General features: G+C 43.7%; 1 protein-coding gene across 2 annotated transcripts in view; it reads left to right on the top strand.

Moving 5' to 3' along the window:
- Positions 1–18,891, top strand: part of LOC126412862 (palmitoyltransferase ZDHHC8) — a 290,461-nt gene that overhangs the window by 228,681 nt on the left and 42,889 nt on the right. For both annotated transcript variants that reach the window (XM_050082741.1, XM_050082732.1), the window contains exons 7-8: positions 11,344–11,591; positions 14,642–14,813. In XM_050082741.1, the coding sequence (XP_049938698.1) occupies positions 11,344–11,591; positions 14,642–14,813 (420 nt within the window). The remainder of the gene's footprint in view (positions 1–11,343; positions 11,592–14,641; positions 14,814–18,891) is intronic.

Genomic DNA, 18,891 nt, shown 5'->3' with positions numbered 1-18,891 from the left:
TTTCTCTGATGTATGTATTTAAGTACATGATACATCTTATTCATTGAAAAGATGCACAGGGTTGGAACTAACCAGGCCATTGTCAGAGAGGATGATTTTGGTGTGGCACAACCTACTGTGAAGAGTGGGTGTCACATAGCCTGTTGTGGAGGCTAGGATACGGCATTGGTTGCTGTCAGTTGTAGAGCAGCCACTCCAGGGTCACTGCCAAAGAGGCAGGAGGCGAAGGTAGTTTGGACTCTCAGCTTGCTGCTGCGTATGGAGAAAGCTGTGGCTTGGACATCAGATGCAGTGCAGATTGTTGGTCATCCTGCATGTCGTTCGGGTCCAGATCCATAGCAGTAATGGATGAATGGCAGGAGGATAGGGAGTGCCAGGCACCCACCACTTGGGATGTCGTCCTGGAATTGAACCCCATGTCTACTGTTGTGGTCCTTGGGGTGGGTGAGAATGACCACTCCTGCTGGTGTGACCCTTCCAGATGTGAAGTTCGCCCTGGATGGTGCAAACAGAGCTCACTCCTGTGCCAACGGAGGGTGCCTTGAGATGTGCCAGCATGACCATCTGGCAGCCTTGCTAGGTGGTGATGGATCCATGTTTCCAGTCAGGTGTATGTCCAAACATGCATACCATATGAGGACACCTGCCTTAAAGGGTACGACTGCTGCTTTTTCTTGCGCTGATGGAGGTTGCGATGGGTCTCACAAGGAACAGTGAGGGTGTCCATGCAAGAGTTCCACCAGGCTTGCTCAGGCATTAGTGTTGCCCGGTAAAAGGGTAAAAGGAAAAGCAGAGCAAAATCAATAGGAGTGAATTTCAATGGTTTTTTCATCTGCATTTTAAATGTTCATACAAAAATTTCAGCCATGCAATTAGAGCTTGGCAGTGTTGAACCATGGGTGCAATATCATCGTCGACCTGCGACCAGTATGCATACTGTCACACAAGATTCTTCATTATAGAAATGTCCCAGTGGGACTGATGGAAGAGTGGCAGTATTCAGGTGTGCAGAAGCCCCAGAATCACCCTCGACATTGATGGCCACGTTGATTCAATTGAACAACACTTTTGAAAAGATGAAGGATGTGGCATCATGAAAAGTTTCATGGAGGCTGTCAAAGAAAAGGCTTGTAGCCAGCTGGTTTGTACCACCTGGCAAACCTGTATCAAGAGTGAGTCCCTGCTGCTGTGACGTATCTGGAAGTGATGGGAAACTCTTGCACTGGCTGTGCCAGTTGTGAAAGCAATGTCTCTCTTGTTTACCATATTTCTCATTGCAACTCATGGGGAATTGTGACAGCACTTTCACATTCACTTGCTAGGTTGATGTATGATAATCAATGGAATTCTGGTAATTTGATGAGAAAAGAGCCCCATATTGTAATCACTGAAATGTCCATTCAGGCAGCTTTGACTTGGGGCCAATTGTGGACATCAGTAATTTATGATCTGTGACCAGACGAAATTGTTTGATATACAGAAAAATGCAGAACTCTTGGACACCAAAGATGATAGCCAATGGCTCCTCCTTTATTGGGGAGTAATTTTTTTGTACTGTGCTTAGTATCTTAGAGGCAAGTGTGATACGCCGTTCTGAATGTTTACGCTGCGCTAGTAGCCATTTGGTCTGAGTTCTCCCTCGGGCAGGCATGCGCGTGTGTGCGCGTGTGTTTTCCTTAGTGTAAGTTAGTTTAAGTTAGATTAAGTAGTGTGTAAACCTAGGGACCAATGACCTCAACAGTTTGGGGCCTTAGGAACTTACAACAAAAACTTCTGAATGTTTATGTATGCAGTATAACTACTCCAATGGCTTATGGTGATGTATCCATGGCCAACAAAAGAAGTAAGTGAGGTCGATACAAGGTCAGGCAAGATATGGGTTGGAGACATGGTGACTGTCTGTGAACCACTGGAAAGGGTCCCCCTTTCTCTGCAGTCTGTTTAACGTGTTTGGTATCATTAGTATTTGATTGATAATTCGAGAATTGTATGTAAACTTTCTGATAAATACCTGCAGGTCCTTTGCATTTTTTGGCATAGGAATCTGGGAAATGGGTGCCACGTTCTCTGATTTGGGTTTAAGACAGTCTTGGCTAGAGAAATATCCCATATATGTAGTGGAAGAGTGAAAGAGAGAGCATTTCGACTCAAATGTAAAAAGGCATAAAGAAGTATTTAATACCAGAATGGCTTTGGAAGCTGTGTCCAAATGAATTTGAAAATAAGCTTGGAGCATATCAGTCTTGGAGAAATAACAACACCTTACTGATTTTGAAAATAATTCACCAGGACATGGGTGAGGGGAGTGAGTCCACAATTGACTAAGCGTTCACCGTGTTTTTGAATTCCCTCAAAGGAAGAATCTGACTGCTCTAGTGCTTCAGTGCACACTTCACTGTCTGGTGTTAATGTAGCCACCACAGCATGTATTAATGACTCTGCATATAACAGCATGCGACAATATGTAAAGCCGGATTTTCTAACAGGCCACATTGATCTGCAACCCGCGACACAGAACTGGCTGATGTTGACTTACAGTGCTGAAGGAACTTTAAAGGAGTGGCCCCCCACATACATTTTTGTTGCAAAATATTCACTTAAATTTAGTGAATAGCAGCATTGATGAGTCAGATAAAAGAGGAAATTTTTTGTGCAGGATAACAAAGTTGTGGGTTTGTAGCTAATACAAAGGTTCACCGTCACTCGGTGCACTTAATGTTATGTACCTGGAAATGGAGTACTAAATGCTGTTGATGCACTTGCTTGTCCTCGTGAGCTTCATTGAACGACTGGAAAACCAAGAATGCCAGAAACAATTCTGGATACATTAGCTTCTGTGTGAACTTGTGCTGCTGCTAGAGTTGTCATCACCAGAGTCGAAAAACTACTTGTTTGTTGTGGTTAAAACACTCAGAAATATTGCCCGAGATGTTATTCTGTGGCTAGGGGTGAATTGCAGCTCCAAAAAATTCTCATTGCTACTGTTATAAATTTTCTTCAGCAATACAGATTTTATTAACCCTTTCCATTAAAACAGTGAATGGCACTCAGCATTGCAAATTTTATTCTCCACTCCAGTGTTGGGCCTCAAATTTTTCATAGGTGTCTTATGCTACATTCTCAAATCTGACTGTACTAGACATCAACACTGCATAGTACTACCATCTAGGGAAGCCTGTGTTAACTCTGTGTCAACTGTAGCAGTTGTATTGAGAGAAATGTTGTAATTATTATGTTCAAGTTAGTAGGAACGCAATGGCCAGTTCTTCATGCACAGTCCTTTCTGCGGAAGAGATTGTAGAACTTTTAAGAGGAATGTCTAAGTGAAAAAGAGAGTGGCAATAGTTTTGGTGATGACAGTGGTTCATTTGTGAACATGAAATTTTCACTCTGCAGCAGTGTGTGTGCCGATATAAACTTCCTGACAGATTAAAACTGTATGCCGGACCGAGGCTTGAACTTGGGACTTTCGTCTTCGGGGGCAAGTGTCCTATTGACTTAGCTACGCAAGCATGACTCATGACCCGTCCCCAGAGCATCAATCCTGCCAGTATTTGAGTGAAATGATGGTGGAAACAGTCTACCCTGCAGAGTTTCAAAAAAATCACACAGTGTATTGTTATGCTTATGCAAAGGTATTTGAATGTAAGTACACTATTTGTTTTAATGTTTACCCTAATTGTTGGTCAGTGGCCTCATTGATTCTACAAAGAGATATGCACAGTTCTCAGTGGTGTATTCTCTGCCTGGGCAGTGGTGATTTAAATAAGTGCACAAGGAGGTGCCAAGTGTCTGCATTATGGAGTGCACAAATTATATACAAATAAATCACAGAAACAATGGTTCCCATCACTCTTGGAAAAGTACAAAATGAAAAACAGTGGATTTGGATATCTCTTCACCAATGCAGTACTCTGGAAGTCTGCTGAGTAATTCTCACTTTAGTGAAGGAGAACACTGTTCATAGGTTAAACAGGGAAGCACTTCAATGTGAATCAAACTCTTTGTGCACTCATATGTTGTAATTTCATTCACCAAAAACAAAGATAGTACCACATTAGGCAGACAGGCAAATCCATGAGCTAGTCACATGTCAAGGGTACGTAACAAACCGAAGTCCAAATCACAGTCCAGGAGAAAACCACTTAGCGCAAGGTCTTCATCAATAGATACTTGGAGAGCATGCTGTAAACATCACAGCTGGTTGACAAGTGAAACTGTGGTAGTCCACAGCAGTCCTTAAATCTGTTACATTTATTTTGCCATGAGACCTGACACCAGCAGACGTATTCTCCCATGTCACACCTAACAACCTCAGTTAATGCACACATAACAACATTTTTTGATCCATTAGTTTATCTGATGGGATTAGACAAAAAGTTTTTCAGCATTTCCATAGTGCTATCTGGTAGGCCAAAGAACTGTATGAGCATTTGCACTGTCTTATCTGGTGTGTGTCCCAAACACTCGAGCATGGGTTGCACAGATGTTTTATAAGCAATCTCCTTTGTAGACAGATCGCATTTTACAAGTATTTTTCCGCTGAACCAAAATCTGCCATATGATTTACCTGCAATTGAGCTTGTGTGATAATTCCATTTTATTTCCCTACAAATTAATGTGCTCAATTATTTATATTATGTGATTGATTCTAGTTGACTTGCTGATCTTTTAGCCATAGAATATTATTATTTCAAATTTTGTGAAGTTCACAATTTTACATTTTTTGAACAACTGAAGCAAATTGCCCGTCCTACAACATTTGGATATTTGTGCAGATTTTTTTCAGACACTACTTCATTGTAGATAATGTCGTTGTTTGCAAAAAAGTTTGAGGTTGCTGTCAGTATTCTCTGTCAGAACATTAATATGGACAGAAAGGGTTTCAACACACTTCTGTGGCACAAGCCTGAAGTTACTTCTACATCTGTCTATGAATCTCCATCCAACATAACATATGAATTATCCCTACCAAGAAATCAATCCAGTCACAAATTTCATTTCCTGATTGTACTTGCATTAAGTATTGGTATGGTTTTCAGTCACACTTTCTGAAAATAAATAATACTGCATCTACCTGACTGCCTTAATCCATGGAATGCAATGTGAGAAAAGTGAGAGTTGGGTTTCAAATGACAGATGCTTACAGAATCCATGTTTTGTGTTGAGCAGATCATTATCTTTGACAAACATCATTATTTTGAGCTTAGAATTTGTTGTGTGCTCCTGCAACAGATGGATGCCAAAAATATTGCCTGGTAGTTTTGTGTATCATTTCTTTTATGTTTATTGTATACAGATTTTAACTGCACTTTCTTCCACCTTCTGGGCACAATTGTTTGTTTGTAGCATCTGTATATTATGGTTAAAGGAGAAGCAACTCTGTGTGGAATTTGATATGGATTCCATCAGAATCTGGACCTTTGTTCATTTTGAACATGATTACAACACCCTCTAATTACTTTTGTCTTACTTTTTTTGAAGTTCAGCCAAGTTCATTTCAAAAAAACTATCCATTCAGGCAGTAAGAGAACTGCTCCTGGAAGGGGGGGTTCCAGGTTAGAATCCTGGTTTGGCCCACACTTTTGATACTCCATGAGATTGTAACATCCGTCAACATAAATACTGTGAGTGAACATTGAAAGCTATGCAGGTACATGATGCGAATAAGTTGATACAAAATCTGGATTTGGAGACTTGATCTGTAATATGCCTAATATCATAAACAGTAAGGCCAAAATGTTGTTGTAACAGTCCAGTAACTCTCCCCTGCAGGGTATTAAATTACATTTTTTTGATAAATGCTATTTTATTAGCTCGGCTATAAAAGCCAGGTATAAAAACCACTTGTATTTCAGTGTATACAGTGGCCCACGTAATCTGAAAGCTAGATTTAAATAATTAAATAAATAAATAAGTAAATAAAACAATTTTTGTGTGGATTAGTTTCATTATTTTGGCTGTAATAATCCAGAGTCACCACAAATCATTAAACATTCTGCCTTATTTTGCTTTCATTAATGTGCTGTTTTGGCTGTGAAATCATTTTGAAATGAATGTCTAGTACAACCAGTCAAAATGGAATATCTAGGTTAGAGTGCAAGCACTCATCTAAGCACAGTATGGTAAAACTCGGGGCATATCAGGGCTTCACAATTTGAGACATGACACCTCGAACAACAGTGACATAACATTCCACCTAAGCCAACATCTTATATATTATCATTATCCAATTTGATAAATGCTTTGGCTTTAATGCAAGTATGTCCATTTGAAAATGGTTTCATAGTCAAAACTGCACAATAAATACAGAACAGTAAATGTGGGCTTCAATCCCTCCCATGGCAGCATCTGTGACGAAATGATATCATTCAGTCTGTCATTGATGTAATGTCCTGAAATGCTGCAGAGGTGCTGTGTTCCAGCATTTATAATGTTGTTTGAACTATGTTATGTGTGATAACTTCAATTTGTTGGCTTTTCTGTTTATAGTTTTTACAGTATTTGCAGCAGTATCAATTTTATATTGATGTAAAGGAAAGTAAATTCTTTGCTTACAGTCAACAGAAAATTACATACTCGCATTGAGAACTGTTTAAAAGTTTTGTAAAACAGTGATAGTTGTTTGCATATGTAGTGAAGAAGTGACCTGTGTGATCTGGTAAGATTATATCATGTTTGTGCAGTTGTCCATGTGCATCTCCATCTATATTCTACAGTCAACATGATGTGCTTCTCAGCGGCTAGTTCTTATTGTACCACTGTGTAGGTTTCTTCTTGTCCCATTCGTATATGGTGTGTGGAAGAATTACTGTTTAAATAACTTTGTGCACAGTCTTGTCTTTGCAGTCCAAAGAGGAATATTATATTCCTATGCATTTAATACTGGTTCTTCAAGCTTCAAGAGTAGGGTTTCATATGATAGTTAATTGTTGTCTTCAAGTGTCTCCCAGTTGAGGTTTTTCTGCATTTCTGTGATGCTCTGTCACAGGTAAGACAAACTTGTGACCAGTCATGCTGCCCTTCTTTTGTATATGATTATCCTCTGGTAGTTTCAAAAACTTCCACAGTATTCTTGGATGAATCACACAAGTGTTTTGTAGGCAATTTACTTTGCAAACTTACTGCACTTTCCCAGTATCCTAGTAATGGATTAAAGTTCGCCACTTGTTTTACATAAGACTGAGCCTATGTGATTGTATTTCCTATCCCCAGAAATTGTGGCAAGCTAGATTCCAGTCTCGTACCCACTTTGAAACCTTATCAAGATCTAACTGGATGTTCGTGCAGATTTTTACGTTTCTGAACATTTAAAGCAAGTTACCTGTCTGGTACCCACTTTGAAACCTTATCAAGATCTGACTGGATGTTCGTGCAGATTTTTACATTTCTGAACATTTAAAACAAGTTACCTGTCTTGTACCCACTTTGAAACGTTATCACTATCTGATTGGATGTTTGTGCAGATTTTTTCAGATAGTACTTCATTAAAAATAATTATATCTGAAAAAAAGAGTGTACTGTTAATACTGTCTGCCAGGTTATATATAAATAACATGAGCAGGATGAGACCCAAAATGCTTCCCTGGGTCATACTCGAAGTCAGTTCTACATCTCGGTGAATCTACATGCAGTATAACAGCCCCCCCCCCCCCCCCCAACCCCCCTTTTTATTTATTTATTTTCCAAGAAGTCCTCTGTCCAGCTCTTTTCTTGATGAAGCTGCCAAAAAAATTTCTAACATGTTACCCTTGCAACTGAAGAAAGCTGTGGAACTCTTATGAGATATAAGATAACTTATTAGTCATTCGTATTTATCCTGTTTGCATTTATCTAAGTCTCACAAGATAATATTCTAATGAAACTCCTTACTTAGGAATGTTAGGAATGAAGTATTCATTACACAAAAGATAGTAATTAGAATGATGCGTGGGGTCCACAGTTTACATCTTGCAGGCTCTCATTTAAGCAGCTGGGATTGTTAATCACAGCCTGACATTACATGAATTCCTGATGGATTATGTCGTGAACAGCCCATTCCAATTTGAGAGTAATAAAGGTATCCACAAACAAAATCCTAAAAGTGTCTATATTTACCTGTAATCAATCTAACTTTGGTGCAGGAATTTGTGTATATCAGCAGTTGTTTCATATCAGCACCCACATACGATGCTGAGTGAAAATTTCATTCTAAAAGTAAGTAGTCAGTTACAGTCCCGTAAATGGCCAGCATTTTGCCTTGTATGTGTACATATCTTTTAAATGCATAGCAATCTCTCACAATTAGTAAATGAATTCTGAGGTCTTTTGTGCTCTGGGAAATGTCTGTAGTGTCAATTGTTTGTAAGAGATTGGTATTCAGGAAATGAGTTCGTTTGAGTGAGAAACTTTGTGTTTGAAGTATTTCTACTTTTGCTGTGTAATATATTGCTTTAATTTATTTTGGAATGATTTTTTCTGTGTGTTACTTTGATTAGATTTTGATAGCAAATAGATGTAAAATAAATGTAGAACTTTAAGTAATGTAATAAGGTAATCGTCTTGTGGTTGACACACTCATTTTCTCTGTGTTTGTTTTGTAATACACAATACAGAAACGTGGTTTTGCCTTGAGCAAAGACAGATGTTTCTTGTTTTAATACCGGAATATGTTTCATACAAGTTTCTCCATCTTCGATGGATTCATTTGTTCTCTTTCAAATAATACGTAACAATGTAATGAAAAAGATAGTTGATACTCACCATATAGATGAGACGCTGAGTTGCAGAAAGGCACAACAAAAAGACTGTCGAAATGTTAGCTTTTGGCCAATAAGGCGGCCTTTGTCAAAAACACGGGTGTTCGAAGAGCATGAGGAGGAGTTCACCGTACTCCCCTGGCCACCATACTCCTGGATTTAAACCCAATTGAGAATCTGTGGGACCATCTCAGTCAGCCTGTTTGTGCCCTGGATCCTCAATTGAGACACAGTGTAGCTGGCCATTGCACTGGAATCTGCATGGCTTCACATCCCTGTCAGTACTTTCCAGAACCTCAACCTCATTGACACTTTTCCCACATGCCTCGCAGTGGTCTGCATTCCAAAAAATGGTTATTCAGGCTTTTGACAAGTGTTCTTATTAATGTGATTGAACAGTGTAAATTGAGTTGCAGTCTTGATATGTGAGTTGATAGATTCCAGATGTGTTTTGTTTTTCTGTGTTGGTGTTGGTTGCCACCAGTTGCTTTTATCTAAAGTTGTTTGTTCTGTAGGCTATTTTCAGACTTTGTATTTTGGGTATGTTGCCTATCTTGTGAGCTGCTTTGTTGTTGTACGTGAATGTGTGCCATTTGTTTGTTTTGTGGATGTTTCTTGTTCAAATGTGTTGTGTGTGTTTTCATTGTGTTCTTATTGTTGTGTGTTGGTGGTGGCTGCTGTGTTTTGGGTGTCTTTAGTTTTTCTTTTAATTTTGTCATTTAATCCATCATGTTTGTTATTTTGTCCATTTTCAACAGCTGTTTGTTTTGTTATTTGTGGCTCATTTTTGTAGTCCTCATTCAGTGTTGTTTTATTCAACCTGCATAACGTGTTGGAAATTAGATTCTTCATGGGTAATTGGGTGATTTGAGTTTCGATGTATGGTTTTGATGTTGCTTGTAGGCTTTCTGAATATGGGAAACTGATGTTGGTTGTTGTGTCTGTGTATTGTTATATCTAAGAAATTTAGCTTTTTGACCTTTCTTGATTCTATGGGGAATTTTATCTGAGGGCTGTCTGTGTTTGTCATAGTGGAGTAGTTGTATACTTCATGGTTTTCATTTAGAACACATTAGATTTAGTCCATGTAATAATGCCAGAATATTATTCTGTTGAGTCTGGCTTTTACTGTGGTCGTACATTTTGTTCCCAGTGCGATTTAAGATGATGATGATGATGATGATGATGATGATGATGATGAGTCCACTGATTGGTGATCCTATGGGGAGCCCAGCCTGTTGCGGGTAGCAGTCGTTGTTAAATGAGAGAGAGTTTTGCTCTTTGATGAATTTTGGAGTGTTTGTTATTTCTTTTATGTGGAGTTTAGGAATTTGTTATAATCATAGTTTGGTGATGTTGATGGTGGGAATATTGGTGTACATGGATGCGATGGCGAACAATTTGAATGTGGCTACTGTGGGTATGTTGATGTGTTTGCTCTTTTGTATCAGCTATTCAGCGTTGTATATACTTCAGCTGTTTGTGTATACATAATGTTTCTGTAAATGTGTGTGTGTGTGTGTGTGTGTGTGTGTGTGTGTGTGTTTGTTTGTTTCTCTGGCTAGGTGATGCATAGATGCACTTAATTTATCAGATCAGCACACGCACGAATGTTAATTTAAGAATAAAACAGCAGATATTTGTTGATCACAGAACATAATGTAATGCCAGTAATACTACAAAGTAACAGTAGGAAGAAAAGAAAAAAGTGATACTTTTGTTTTAGGCCTAACACTCTGGCAAAGTATGTAACATAACATTGCAAAACCCTGATTCTTGGCCTTTTACTTGGGCCATAAAATAACATGAATTGAGCGGTAGCCAAACTTGGTCCTCCTGTAATATTTCAACTGTAAGCTGTTCAGCAAGGGGGTTGTGATAGCATGTATCTCTGCTCCTGTGTGTTATATTTTCCACATGCAAAGGTATAGTTAAAAAAATATTTTTTTCCAACCTCCTGTTGACACTGGAGAGTTGCCAAGGAAATGGAATCATTTGCAGCAACAGGTTGAACAGGTCAACAAAGATGGATGAAAAAGCTTTCCCATCTGCCTTATATACTGGTAATATGAGTCAATAGCACATGCATTCATGAATAAACATAGTTGGAACAAATATCATATGGGCGACAGTGATTAATGTTAGTTTGATGCCCTCTGTGGAGGATGTTGTGTCATGAATTCTGGTTGACAGGGTAACAGTACCATAGTCAATGTGAGGTAACTCGAGCAAATGCTGGATTTCACATTTTTGTCGACATTAAAACCAACATCACAATTGATAAGTCAATCGTCATGAAGTTTCTATGTTGACCTGAATTTGTGACACGACATTCTCCAGAAAGAAGGGGGTTATGGCAGCACATACCTCTACTCCTATGTGTTATATTTTCCCCTATATGTTATCCATTTACCCATATACAGCTGAAATATTAGCAGAAGACGTTATTGGGCAATGGCTGAATTTCTACAAATGGCAATGACTAAATTCTGCAACTTTGTGAATCATTAATAGCATTAGGTATTACACTGTCATGAATGGTCTTTCAGCTGATGGCAAAACGTAATAATCTTCTTGTGCAGTAACAGTGTTATGTATGTTCCAGTTGTCGCCAGGACGAGGTGAAGGTTCTGACACAGACATGGAGCCCACAGCATCACAGTCACAGGATTGTGAACCTACACCACCTCTGCAAAGGCATGGTTCAAAAAATAACTTTTTCCTGCCTCCTGTTGACACTGGAGAATCACCAAGGAAACCAAGCCATTTGCAGCAACAGGTTCAGCAGCAGCAGCAACAACAACAACAACATAGAGGACCCTATAGTCGTGGAAGTCCTCATCCAAGACCAAGGTACAAGATTATTGTTACAGCAGTTGTTCCAATGCAGTATAACAACACAACCACCTCAACTATCCATGTGCTAATCATAGGGATGGCAGAGTAATTTGATCTTTTCGATAGTATCCAATATGTACAGACTACTTTCAGCTTTTTTCCTGCCAGTTTCTACTTAATGCCTACCTGCATTCCTCTGCCTCTCCCCTCACCTCCATGTCTGCTACTTGCCCTTGCCCCTGGATGTGCGCCCGCCCCTCTCTGCCCCCGGCCCCGGCTGCGCGCCCGCCCCTCTCTGCCCCTGGCCCCGGCAGTGCACCCGCCCCTCTCTGCCCCTGGCCCCGGCAGCGCGCCCGACCCTCTCTGCCCCTGGCCCCGGCAGCGCGCCCCGCCCCTCTCTGCCCCTGGCCCCGGCAGCGCGCCCGCCCCTCTCTGCCCCTGGCCCCGGCAGCGCGCCCGCCCCTCTCTGCCCCTGGCCCCGGCAGCGCGCCCGCCCCTCTCTGCCTCTGCCCCTGGCCCCGGCAGCGCGCCCGCCCCTCTCTGCCTCTGCCCCTGGCCCCGGCAGCGCGCCCGCCCCTCTCTGCCTCTGCCCCTGGCCCCGGCAGCGCGCCCGCCCCTCTCTGCCCCTGGCCACGGCAGCGCGCCCGCCCCTCTCTGCCTCTGCCCCTGGCCCCGGCAGCGCGCCCGCCCCTCTCTGCCTCTGCCCCTGGCCCCGGCAGCGCGCCCGCCCCTCTCTGCCTCTGCCCCTGGCCCCGGCAGCGCGCCCCGCCCCTCTCTGCCTCTGCCCCTGGCCCCGGCAGCGCGCCCGCCCCTCTCTGCCTCTGCCTCTGGCCCCGGCAGCGCGCCCGCCCCTCTCTGCCTCTGCCCCTGGCCCCGGCAGCGCGCCCGCCCCTCTCTGCCTCTGCCCCTGGCCCCGGCAGCGCGCCCGCCCCTCTCTGCCCCTGGCCCCGGCAGCGCGCCCGCCCCACTCTGCCCCTGGCCCCGGCAGCGCGCCCGCCCCTCTCTGCCCCTGGCCCCGGCAGCGCGCCCGCCCCTCTCTGCCCCTGGCCCCGGCAGCGCGCCCGCCCCTCTCTGCCCCTGGCCCCGGCAGCGCGCCCGCCCCTCTCTGCCCCTGGCCCCGGCAGCGCGCCCGCCCCTCTCTGCCCCTGGCCCCGGCAGCGCGCCCGCCCCTCTCTGCCCCTGGCCCCGGCAGCGCGCCCGCCCCTCTCTGCCCCCGGCCCCGGCAGCGCGCCCGCCCCTCTCTGCCCCCGGCCCCGGCAGCGCGCCCGCCCCTCTCTGCCCCCGGCCCCGGCAGCGCGCCCGCCCCTCTCTGCCCCCGGCCCCGGCAGCGCGCCCGCCCCTCTCTGCCCCCGGCCCCGGCAGCGCGCCCGCCCCTCTGTGCCCCCGGCCCCGGATGCGCGCCCGCCCCTCTGTGCCCCCGGCCCCGGATGCGCGCCCGCCCCTCTGTGCCCCCGGCCCCGGATGCGCGCCCGCCCCTCTGTGCCCCCGGCCCCGGCTGCGCGCCCGCCCCTCTCTGCCCCCGGCCCCGGCTGCGCGCCCGCCCCTCTCTGCCCCCGGCCCCGGCTGCGCGCCCGCCCCCTCTCTGCCCCCGGCCCCGGCTGCGCGCCCCGCCCCTCTCTGCCCCCGGCCCCGGCTGCGCGCCCGCCCCTCTCTGCCCCCGGCCCCGGCTGCGCGCCCGCCCCTCTCTGCCCCCGGCCCCGGCTGCGCGCCCGCCCCTCTCTGCCCCCGGCCCCGGCTGCGCGCCCGCCCCTCTCTGCCCCCGGCCCCGGCTGCGCGCCCGCCCCTCTCTGCCCCCGGCCCCGGCTGCGCGCCCGCCCCTCTCTGCCCCCGGCCCCGGCTGCGCGCCCGCCCCTCTCTGCCCCCGGCCCCGGCTGCGCGCCCGCCCCTCTCTGCCCCCGGCCCCGGCTGCGCGCCCGCCCCTCTCTGCCCCCGGCCCCGGCTGCGCGCCCGCCCCTCTCTGCCCCCGGCCCCGGCTGCGCGCCCGCCCCTCTCTGCCCCCGGCCCCGGCTGCGCGCACGCCCCTCTCTGCCCCCGGCCCCGGCTGCGCGCCCGCCCCTCTCTGCCCCCGGCCCCGGCTGCGCGCCCGCCCCTCTCTGCCCCCGGCCCCGGCTGCGCGCCCGCCCCTCTCTGCCCCCGGCCCCGGCTGCGCGCCCGCCCCTCTCTGCCCCCGGCCCCGGCTGCGCGCCCGCCCCTCTCTGCCCCCGGCCCCGGCTGCGCGCCCGCCCCTCTCTGCCCCCGGCCCCGGCTGCGCGCCCGGCCCTCTCTGCCCCCGGCCCCGGCTGCGCGCCCGGCCCTCTCTGGCCCCGGCCCCTCTCTTTCATAATACAAACTCTGTTATCCCCCCCCCCCCACCCCGCTGCCCTTTCTGTTGCATCTCCACCCCCTTGAGATCCTTGCTTGCTGTTTTGTGGTCCAGCCCACCACCATCGTTCAGATCCTGCTACTTTCCTTTATGGTGCTGCTCCTCCATTTTGTGATCCTTCCTCATCCCTGTGATTTTTCGCTCCGCTGTGATACTGGCCCCCCATTTTGTGATCCTGTATAATCCTGGTATCCCCCTCTCCCTCGTGATGCTGCACCCCACCTTTGTTGCCCTGATATCTCCCGTCTCCTTTGTTATCTAATCCCTTCCAAATTGATTCCGGCCTTCGGTGATCCCGTCACCTTTTGATCACCTTGTTCTGTCCACCCTACTTTGGCTGCCACTCTCCAGTCTCCGTCCACCATTAACCCACTTGCCTGATGTCTACCCATCCTCTGCATATTGCCTGTCACCTGTCCCTGTCTCTTAGCCTGTCACCTGTCCCCTTCCCCATCTCTCAGCCTGTCACCTGTTCTGCTGCCCACATGTGCCGGCCCCTCTACTGTTTTGTACATTCCCTTATACATTTTCCTTACCCATTTATAATCGTATATGAATCTGTCCCCTTGTGTACCTGTTCCTCTGTATTTCCTCCTCCTCCTCCTCCTATCATTGTGCTTTTATTGGAAATAATCATTACTGTCTCAAAAATACTATTTTGGGTGATTTCTACATACATTACCTACAAGCTGTTATCTTGCAGAGGGATGGAGGTGTCCCAGTCACGAAGTCATACACCTGACCCATTGTCACCAGAGCAGCAACCATCACAATCACCTGCTGTTAGACCACAGGGTCCTAGTCCTACAATGCAGCAGCGAATTAAAGCGATTGGTGTACCCACTCCACTGGCAATGTCAAGTCCAGTCCGCAGGGTCAGTGATTACAAGAAAAATTTCCTAATAGAAATTTTAGACTGAGAAAATGTGACCAATCTGCATGAGTGGGTGTAAAATATGTAACATTACTTTAATATTAGTCTCCATCATGAATTTGCAAGGAGGAGGTTAGTAAAATGGATGCGTAGATGTTGTTTTCTTTGATGGCATTGAATATGGTACGAAAGTATTCCACCAGCATGATATCATGACATTAATTAATTTCTCAATATTGGTTCAGTTTTTTAAATTTGTTAATTATTGTTTTTATTTTTTGTTGAATTTATTTAGAAGAGATTTGACAGCAGTAATTTAAAATGCTGTGTCATGGCTTTGAAATATTTGATACTTCTTATTGTTTATTTACAACAGCATTGAATCCTCATTTATCTATTAGTATGTACACCATACAATTTCTTCATGGTTGGGGTCCCAAATAAAACTTCAGTAACAAAAATGCAACAAGAAACAGAAATCTGGGTGAATACGATGTATCTATCATTATACTCCTTTGTGCCTTGTATATGGTAAGATGTAGGTGAGTTACTGTGCTTAAACTTTTGTTTTATTTTTTGTTCCTTGAATAATAGGTGTTTTACTGATGTTCAGTTAGATTTTTCGGTCACATGCAATGTTGCAAGTTTATATAGTTTTCAAGGTTGGTTGGTTTTTTTTTTTTTTTTTTTTTTTTTAGTGTGCTGGAAAAGACAGGGCTTGGTGCTGTTGGACTCCTACAGGGCATTTCTGTATTTTTGTAACATGAAATTGTTCCTTACTGTCAGTTGATGCTGTTTCAAGTTCATTAAGTTCCTGCTTTGTAGTCTCATTCGAGTGTGTGTGTGTGTGTGTGTGTGTGTTTCATGCAACTTAATTGTTATGTTGTGTGTTGCATAGAGAATCAACAAATAAATGTTGTCTGTCTCCCAGCCTGCTGAAAGCTTTTTGATTTTATGCCACTTTGGCAGCTTGTGTATTAATTTCTTCCTTACTTTCTTGTTTTGCCACAAGAGACCAAGTGTATTCCGTTCCAGAGTTCTCCATCACATCAATATTTGAGATGACCCAGGAATTGAAGCTGCAACCTCTGCATTGGTAGTCAGTATCCTACCCATCAGACTATGTACTTGACCTCAGTAAATTAAGACCTATTCCAAATTGGACAAGAGCAGGTGGCCTTAGTAAAGAGTGACATTTACTGTCCTTATTACATAAGACCTGTTCCAAATTGGATTAGAAGTTTCATTTGCAGGTAAATGGGAGACATAGTTTAAATATTTTTCCCCAAAACAAAATCAGTATAACAGTATTCACTTAACATTGCTTTTTAAAGGATGTTTTTGTTTGGTTCCCCATTTTTGATGGCACATTCATATTAGTTGTTTGTAAAAGATGTACAAAATAACACACAAATGTGGGGAGGGGGGGGGGGGGTGTTTACTGTGACAATGATCTCTCTTAAGCTAAGTTTTCCCTGTTTCAGTTTGGACACATTTGAAAACTGCTGAGAGTTTAAGCATTTCAACTCAGTAATATACTTGTATTAGCATACCAAACATAAGTTTGGTGAGTTAAATGTAAACTTACTCACAGCTTTTGTATAATGAAATATGCCACAAAAATATTGAAGAACGGTGATCCTCTTTCCATAGAATCTACTACTTACTCTTGATGACTCATTTATGTTCAAGATTTTTCAAGTTTGTTTTGGGACATGTTGCCTTATGAGTTTTTACTCATAATGGAGATGTGAAACATCACAATTTTATAATCAAAATGAGCAAACTAAACGAGAGTTAGTTAAAAATATGTTTGAGCTATTTAAGCTCATCTTTAATGAAAGTATACGTACTTAATGCAGAACTGTTGTCATGTTTGTTCCCCCAAATCATCTTTGTTTAATAATAAGTCAGTGGAATTGTTCTGATTCAATAACATTGTAAATCATGAGAAGAAATTATGAATGCAAAGACACTGTGACAATTTTAGTTCTTACATCTACTCATGTTGAGCTTCTTATTCTTCATTATTGTTTTATTCTTGTACTGAAACGGAATTGCTGTCAGCTACTTAGATATCTTTACATATATTTTGATTGGAATTTGACAAGTGGAATTGATGAATCTACTCATGTATTTGATATACTTCTTTTAGTTGTGGTATGCCGCTACAGTAGAATGAGATACGTTTAGAGAGATTTTACATAAAGAGTGCATATTTTCTTTATTTTAATACAGCAGCCTGAACACTAAATAATTTATTTAACTATTAAATCAGATAATTCATAATCAGGTTTTCATAAAACAATATTCACCTTATTGTGCATAATGTCTTATTAGTTCAGTAAGTGACTTTTGACACAGCTTTCTGGGTTGCAGAAGTGGAAGTGCTTTAAGATTCAAAGAAATTTGTTCCCTGAGGCTTCACTAATTATACTGGGTAATGTCAAAACTACATTGTTTAAGGTGCTGTATCTGAGTATTTAATAGTTGTCTCCCTTGTCTTATTTGTAACAGAATGTGCCTCACATGCATTTGGTGTGTGTGTCAAAGAGTTAATGTGAATGTTCTGTGCAGTGTACTATGTAAGACAGTAAAAAAGGATAATCTTAGATACACACTTTATTATGGTAATTGTGGTGTTGATTATACTACTAGACAGGTAGGCAGCCCACAGCAAACAATATCATGTGACTTAAATCCCATATCGTATTTCAGTACTACGATTATGTGTAGTCTTGCTGCACTTTGCTTTTGAAACTGAGCATTGGTAGTTTATGTGCATTAAAATTGGTTTCCTTGGAACTGTAAGCAAAGGGTATTTTTACCCCTGTGTGCTACCAGCCAGTGGTTACAATACTCCGTCATAAAAATATCTGTACATGTAAAGAACCGAACAAAATTATTCAGATTCAGTGAGAATGTTCTTCAATAAGCAGTTTTCAAAAATGTCACAATAAAGTGCCAAATTGCCTCCAAAATTAATCTGTGTCTTATACTCAAAATTAATATAAAAATGACCATTGTTAGATTTAAAAGTCCCTCCAGTCTTGAAATTAGCCATATAGCTGATGCCGTGGGAAACCTATCTCTATCCGGCAGCATCGGATTCAAGTGGCAGCAGCACTGCACCACTGCAACGAACATGAGTTGCAGGGATTCACAAGCTTGCTAACACTGTCTCCCTCCCATACTGCCATCACAAGCCCAGAACACTGTCTGGCCTATGGTGCATCATTGTAGTCTATGGTACAAGTGAACTTGAATTGAAAGTGATATATGTTATTACTAACAGTACAATACTTTTGTTAGCAGCTGGTTTTGTAATGGAAAAAAAGGTATTCATATGATGCAAGCTATAAATTGAAAGTAAAAGCATATGCAGATCAACATGGATACAGAGCAGCTGCGCGGCATTTCGGCCTTCCATCAGCAGAAAAAAACCATTCATTATTGGGAGGCTAGTAAAGAAAAATTGAAAAAAAATTGCTAGGACTAAATGTGCAAATCGAGGACTGAATGCAAAATGGCCAAAACCAGAAGATGATGCATTGAAATAGATTCAAGGACACTATCAAACTAGCATTGAAATTAATATGAAAGTGATTCAAATACACACTTGTAAGCTAATGCTATAGCGGAACTTAACAGACTTTAAGGATGAAGTTGGTTGGTTGCGAAGGTCATGGACTTCACATGAGAACCAAAACCAAAGTATCTCAGAAAATGTGACAGGAGTATGAATTTAAAATTTCTTTCCATCACTTTATTATTCAGCTTTGAAAGAAATCCATTGTGGAACCAAGCCAAATAATGAATATGGACGAAACTCCCTGACATTTGATGTGCCGAGTAACAGAACTGTTGCCAGGAAACGTGCTTGAAAAAATGCACTACAGTACTGTCCTTCCATTTTGTGCTGATGATACTAAACTTATTCTAGTGATTATTTTCGAGTGCAAAACAATGCCAAAACCTTCCGAAATACCATCGGGTGTTGTTGTTTATGTACGTGACAAAGATTAAATGGATGAGATTGGTATGAAATTATGGATTAACAGAGGCTGGGAGAGAAAGAA

The sequence above is a fragment of the Schistocerca serialis genome, chromosome 1, assembly GCF_023864345.2.
Source record: "Schistocerca serialis cubense isolate TAMUIC-IGC-003099 chromosome 1, iqSchSeri2.2, whole genome shotgun sequence".
Classification (NCBI taxonomy): domain Eukaryota; kingdom Metazoa; phylum Arthropoda; class Insecta; order Orthoptera; family Acrididae; genus Schistocerca; species Schistocerca serialis.
The sequence above is the reverse complement of the archived record's forward strand: the minus strand, read 5'-3'. Positions and strand labels throughout refer to the sequence as shown.